Raw genomic sequence first — 7,500 nt, forward strand, 5'->3', positions numbered from 1 at the left:
ATAAGGAGTTGCATGTTCAATTAGTTAGAAGATGAGCTTCAGAAATTGGTGAATTTACATTTGGGATTCCCCATGATTGTGTTTTATGATGTCTTTTGTTGGGCATTTTTATCAATGACCTCTCATTCAAAAAACAGCAATACTTTGCAGGACGATCTTTTCTCTTTATTTGCTGGGTCAAGGGATAGGGAGTTGAATTTTAATAATTCCAAATGAAACGTTTTACATATTGGAGATTATAATCCTAAAATATATATTTCACTCATAAAAAGCATCGAGGGGACCTTGTAAAGATTGAAAGACTCTTTAATTGCAGTGTTTTCAGATTAGAATTTTGGTGTGACATTTGATCCCACTCTCAATTTCGATCTACAAAGTAATGACATAATCAAAAGAGCACATAAGTTGATTGGAATTATAAAACGAAGTTTCTCTCATTTTAATTGTATTATGTATTTAAGGTCATTTCAGGCTTTAGCGAAACCAACTTTTGAGTATGCTAATTGCATATGGAGCCCGATGTATAAAAGACAGTCCATAGCTGTGGAGAACGTCCAAAGGAGGGTCACTAAGTCGGTCGCTGAATGATATTATCTATCTTATTGAAACGCATTTCACTTCCTTCTTTAAAATACAGAAGACTTAGAAATGATCTAATTAAAATCAACAAGATCGAAAATAAGATAAATGATATGGGTTCAATGGAGTTCTTCAAATAATATGTCGTTTTAACGTCAAAAGGAGTTGGAATCATTAAAATCTATAAAGACAGGTGTTTAACCTCATTACGTGCCAACTCTTTAATTTGCAGAACAGTAGATCTTGGAACTCCCTCTACGCTTGTTCAAGAATTGCGAGGAATGTAAACGTTTTTAAGATGTGTGTCGATAAGGAATTAGATCGCCTTAAGTTTGAATTCGATTATTATTTTTTTAAAATTTTATAAGTAATATCCTGTAAATTTTATTACACGTTGCAGTTATTTTTAACAATGACAGGGCAGCAAATGCCACATTATTGACAGAATTGACCTGCTGTTAGGAATTAAATTGCATGGTGATGATGATGATGATGATGATGATGATGATGATGATGATGATGATGATGATGATGATGATGATGATGATGATGTTGAGGATTATGATTTTTATTATTATTGGGACGATGTGTTAAAAGTGAATACCAATTGGTTTCCATCCAGAAATCTCATATCAATGCCTCCTTTCTTGTTAACATTTTCGACTCCGATCCAGTATTGTGTGTCTTTCAGTTGAGCTGAAATGAGAACAGCATTTGTGACCATCTCAAAAAGGTAATATGATTTTATTATCCTTTACACGGTATACAAACCGGGATAAGTACCGATTTAATGGGCCTCACTGCTCTGATTAACTACTTTTTATGGGTTTCAATTAGAGACGCTGACTGATAGGAAGAAACTAATATATATAATTTGTTACTCAAACTAATATCCCATCGATGCAAATTACTCGTGTGCCTAGCATCTGTCAAGAGGGTGACATTGGAATTAGTTTCAAAGGAAATAAACTGGTGTAAGCGATGAGAAAAAGGGAGGAGGCACTTGAGATTAGCGAGAGGAGAAGAAAGAAGAGGATGAGTAGCAGGAGGAGGAGGAGGAGGAGGAAGAAGAAGACGAAGAAGAAGAAGAAGAGAATGAGGAGAAGGAGCAGGAGCAGGAAGAGGAGAGAATAAATACCTTTCAGGAAATCGTCTTTATCTTTATCTTCAATCTTTACAAGGTCCCCTCGCTGTTCTGCTTGGCATAAAGCTCTGGCATCGGCAAAACTTTTCTTCTCTTCAACTATCTTCGTACACATGTTGTCTTTCTCATAGAGTTTCCAGCCGTCAGGGCATGTTTTAAGAGCTTGAATAAAATTACATAACAGAGAACATTACTCTTTTCACAACTGTCCCTATCTTAAGGAAAGACAACATAATCGAGCTAATAAAGCAATGGCGTTATTCTTTACACAAAGCGGACATAACAGAACACAAAGGTAGACCCACAACAAGCATGTACACTACAATAAATAAAGACCTCAAACGCCTAGATGACACACAAGAATTGAGATGCGAAAACGGTTTAGAACACCTCAGATCCGTCGCAGCATGCCTCATAAACGGAAAGAACTAACTCAACAAATCAGAGAAGCTACCAGTCCGACGATTAGGAGGAGATCGGCTTTAAGCCAGTAAGTCATTTCCCTATAAAACGGTCCTGTTATTTTAATCTCAGTGCCGTCAGGTCTAACTATAGAATCTGAAAAGGTGTGGATAAAACATGACAGAGAAATCAGGAAAAGGTAAGAAAAATAATCACAGAGTCGAGGCAGGCTGATTCCTTGTGATGATTTTTAAAAACAATATATCATATGTCCATCTGCTTTTTTTGACACTGTTTTATATCTTTTGAGCTGTAATCTTACATCCGTGCATGATTGATCTCTAATATGTCTGTATTTTTAAATGTTTGATTTATTGACTGATGAGGCTATCGATATTTTGGTCGTAATTCATTACATAAAACCAGCACATATACATCGCTTTTTAACAACTTTCTCAGGTCCAAACCTCAAATAACGCTTCTGGTACATTTTATTCTCTGAAATATGGATATGGTATTGTTTCAAATGCGACATTTATGGCATAAGAAAACAAATATTCTACTTTGAACTTGGTACGAGGCAGCCTTTTCTCATTCTTTATATTTAGTGTCGTTGCTCAAGTATTTAGTTAGAGACATGTCGTTAATGTTAAGAGTAGGGAGAGAAACCAAAATGTTTAAATGAATATGTCCTATATTTGACCCATCGTCTCAAAAAGGTATTATTTCGGCGTTCAAAAGTTGCTCAAAATTGAATCAATAAACAGATAGATGAAACTAAGTCAGATTATTTCTAAAAATCGAATCTTATGATGCAGGTGTCCAAAATGGTAATTTTCTGATCATTTCTGGTTCAGATTTGCTTTTGCCTTCTGGTTAATCCCGACATAATTCAGTTTTCACCCTCTTCTTACCACCTACAGCAAAATCGTTACATTTGTTACGACATAATATACATGTTTTCTTATCTAGATTTATTTTGTACATCACAATAATATCCGTTTAATGAATAAGAACATAACGGTATTTTTTTGTAGAGAGCTTGTTTGAGTTTTTTTTTAAATCTATTTTTCTGCTATCACTTTGGGGAAAATATTAAAAATTATCGGTAAGGAGAGAGTTAAGGTGAAAGGTAACATTTTGGTATGCAAAATTAGCATTGGTACATTCCTCTCTTGTCACTGCTATAAATGGAGAGATGCATATTAAAGTCACGTCATTTGGACCAGCATGAAGACACAATTTGTCTCTGAATTCTTTAACATCAACCACGTGCACAATTTAGTCTTCCTCCTCATAGCTTAAAAATGAGACACCCCATTTACTCACACATTTTTTCATGAAGTTAATCAGCTAAAATTATGAAAATTGAGGCAAGGTGCACAGAGACCTCTCGTACTTTTTCTTTTGTCCTCGTCAACTTCTACTTTGACACCAACAATCGATAACTATTTTTTTTCATATAATCACTGATTTCTCACGGATAATTCTTAACACAGGTTCCATCTGTTTTAAACTTTTTTTACAATCTACCATTACTATTATAGTGCTTGTCGGAACAAAATCTCTTAATTCCAATCGGTACATCATATTGGAAATCTAAAATATTGTTTTCCCCCCAAAAAGCAAATCGTTGTGATCAGTATGATATCATATATTTCAAACCGCCTTTGATTTCACGTACTTCGTATTTTATTACTTTAATAAAACTATTATAAAATATATACCATAATGTATCTTATATAATATACTAAATATCAAATGGTTTTGAAAAAAATCATGACTATTCAGTATGTAAAATCATTCATTATACACTGAGTCGATACATTATTCCCCCTTGATATTATATAATTTGGAACTTGACTCTTACGATTCTAGCTTTATTCAACGACAAGAATCGTGATATCATTTTGCTCGAACAATGCCAAGTCTATGGGGAGAAAAACAGCTAACAATTAAAATACTTTTAATGTAGTGACTTGAACATAATACCATCTCATGTAGTTCCATATCTGAAGCAGACGTCGGAGGTCATCTTCCGCCAAGCTGATCTATCTCTTGCCAATTCTATTAAAGCAGCGCCACCTTTCTCAGCTTCATCTCTCCAAGTTCTTATCCCTTCCAAATACGTAATTCTTTGTCTTCCTCTTATTCTTTTTCCATTCATCTTTCCAGTCAAGGCGAGTACTTCCAAACCAGGGTGGCGGATAATGTGTCCTAAAAATTCCATTTGGCGTTTGATGATTTTTGTTATCAGTGATCTTTTTCTGTTTGCCATTTCTAAAATTTCTTCATTTCTTTTCCTTGCCATCCATGACACCCTCATCATTCTTCTGTAAAACCACATTTCCACTGCCTCCAGTCTTTTAACCATGGTCTTGTTTATGGTCCAGCTCTCACAACCATATAGCAGCACAGACAGTACATAGCAATCCAGGACTTTGATTTTTGTTTTTATGCTAATATTCCTGTTTTTCATAATTGTATGCAGCTGGTTGAATGCATTCTTCGCCATACCTATTCTTTTCTTTATTTCACAATCTGATTTTACATTGGATGTTACATTTAAGCCTAAATATTTGAAACATTCAACTTGTTGTATTGTTTGTCCTCTGCTTGTTATTACACAGGCTGGTGGGTTATTATTTTTAGATACCGTCATACATTCTGTTTTAGATATATTCAGTTCCAGTCCCATATTTTCACTACTCCTGACTACAACATCCAGTAATTCTTGTAGTTCATGTTCAGATTCTGCCAGTAGAACCGTATCATCTGCATACCTCAGATTTGTTACATTCTTTCCTCCAATACACACCCCCTTTTTATGTTCGATATCTCTTAATATCATTTCACTATAGAGGTTGAATAAATCTGGAGACAAAACACACCCCTGCCTAACTCCTCTTCTAATAGGTGTAAAACTGCTTAGCTCGTTGTCAACACATAATACCATAATGTTCTTAAATGTTTTCATCTTTATTCATGCGTTTAGAAATAGAGGTTTGAATTTATACTTCATACGATAAAATACTAATGTTTAGTGATTCTACTATCTTACTCACTTTTGACAACTGCACGCTCACATACGTAGGGCAGCTTTTTCTGACATCCATAGTCATTCCATCGACCTTGAAATGTCCCGACAGCTTTTTTCCCAAAGATCATGACACACATCTCCTGTCCCCTCCAGTTGTCTGGTTGTCGTTGATTCCATTTGGTGTAAGTCTGTGAAGTCAGGAGATCCAATTAAATTTATTTGTAGGGATTCAAAGTCTCAGTACTTGAGGTTTTTCTGGTTCCTAAGTCAAGAGCCAGTAATATTTGAAGATACTCTACGAAAGCTAGGTGGACATATTTTGGGGGTTTTAGGGTTTCTAATGGTTGTGTTGGTGTTTGTGATGCTGTTGTGATTGTGTTGATAGTGGTGGCAATGGATAAGTTAGTGAGTGGGAGGTAGTGTAGGTAGTGGTGGTGGTTATGATGATGATGTTGATGATGATGATGATGATGATGATGATGATGATGATGATGATGATGATGATGATGATGATGATAATGATGATGATGATGACGACGACGACGATGATGATGATGATGATGATGATGATGATGATGATATTCCTCACCGTTTTCGTGTCATCTGCATTAATGAATTCGAGACCTCCACATTTCTTGTTCCTCGCACCAACCCAAACATACTTGCCGTTTGTTAGTTTGTCTGTCAATGGAGAATTCAAGACGCACACTTGATTAAAATTTGGATATTTATTTTTATGTAATTGAACAATTTGCATACATATCCTCAATATAACATTCAAATCAAGAGCAAATTTTCTAAATTTGATTTTAGATTCAATTTTAAACATATTGTTCACCTATACTAAGTTCTGGATTGAAGTGGGACGTCACACATATAAAAGTTATCAATTGTATATGCTTCAATATGAAACTTTACCAACTTTCTTACTGAAATTAAGAATATAAAGCACCAACTTGAATTCATAATGTGCTAAATATCAATAACATAGAGGACGTGAATATTAATATATGTTATGGCAAACCAGATAGAAAATGAGATAGCACTCTTAATCGTTATTCTGGACACTTCAAATCACCAAAGACAACTCACGCCGTTGTTCTATGAGGCAGCAAAATCAAGTATTTTTTAAAGTTTCAATATATACGGTTAAAGGAAAAATACCGGAAAAATACGACTCTATTTCACTACGAAGTTGAAGATAAAATATATTTCAAAATGTAGAATCAAAGAGAACAAAAGATGAAGTTCATTATTCCTAAGTATAATTTTTAAACTGCTTTATTTGTTAAGAAACTCTATTAGTTATACCAAACTCGCATACAAATCACGATGTGGAATGTTTCCAAATTTGCGTTTTGGTTGAAAAAAAACAAAAGACGAATCCGGGCAAAGTCTCTTTTAATTTATTTGCTTCTAATAATGTTACATAATTTTCAGTTTGAGCAGAAACAATATATATTTATTTATAAAGAGCCTCCACTGTACCCTGACTTGGATCCCATGGACAACAGCATTTGGTCATTGGTGGTTTATAAGGTTGGTACAATGTTTTAAGCAAAAACAGAGTTAGAAGAGTCAATTCAAAATGCATGGGATCAACTCATTTTTCATGTCAATAGAAAATCATTGAATCATGGAGGAAAATGCTACGGATCAGCCATAAAGCAAATTGAGGGATCAACAAAAATCATCAAAAGTTAAGAACTGCGTCCAAAATCGCTGGTATGGCATTTTTGCATTGTGGCTATCAAAATACTAGTGGGTTTAATTTTGTTTATTATCGACACTTTTGAATAACTCGAGTGCTATGTAAGATTTCATCAAACGATTTCTGCCATATGTGCAGAATTTATTCAAATTTTGATTGAAATAAGTTTTAATACTCTGTGCCCTTTTTTACCTGAGCGTAATTTAGTTTGGTTTTGCCCGACCTGATTCTCGACACACATCTCACTGATAATATTGCCTTCTCAGATGAGGTAACATTTTACAAGTCCGGACATGTACACACACACCATGTTCGATACTGGACGAAACAAAATTCAGATGAAGTTATCGAGTGTCGTCGCAAGTCACGAAAAATCAATGTCTGGTGTGAACTGAAGAGGGAAAGTGCGGTCGGTCCATTCTTTCTTGACTACATGGCAATGACAACAGAAAACTATCAGACCATGTTAGAATCATACGGAGTCCCTCAATTGGTTATCTTTCACCTAACATCTTTTCCCCAAATTAAAAGGAGCTCTCGTCAGTGGAGTTCAAATGTGAGGGAATTTTTAAATGAAAAGCTCCCAAACAGATGGATTGGCCAAGATAGTCCAATTTTCTGGCC

The 7,500-nt window shown here is 34.9% G+C and overlaps 1 protein-coding gene across 2 annotated transcripts in view; it reads right to left on the bottom strand.

Annotated features, from left to right (window-relative positions):
* The window catches only part of LOC144959838 (C-type mannose receptor 2-like), a 20,355-nt gene that overhangs the window by 7,485 nt on the left and 5,370 nt on the right, over window positions 1-7,500 (bottom strand). For both annotated transcript variants that reach the window (XM_078892619.1, XM_078892620.1), the window contains exons 4-7: window positions 5,755-5,846; window positions 5,191-5,353; window positions 1,718-1,885; window positions 1,184-1,275 (exon numbers count right to left, since the gene is read on the bottom strand). In XM_078892619.1, coding sequence (XP_078748745.1) covers window positions 1,184-1,275; window positions 1,718-1,885; window positions 5,191-5,353; window positions 5,755-5,846 — 515 coding nt within the window. The remainder of the gene's footprint in view (window positions 1-1,183; window positions 1,276-1,717; window positions 1,886-5,190; window positions 5,354-5,754; window positions 5,847-7,500) is intronic.

This window comes from Berghia stephanieae, chromosome 14 (assembly GCF_034508935.2).
Source record: "Berghia stephanieae isolate SIO BIC M18660-M18661 chromosome 14, UCSD_Bste_1.3, whole genome shotgun sequence".
NCBI lineage: Eukaryota > Metazoa > Mollusca > Gastropoda > Nudibranchia > Aeolidiidae > Berghia > Berghia stephanieae.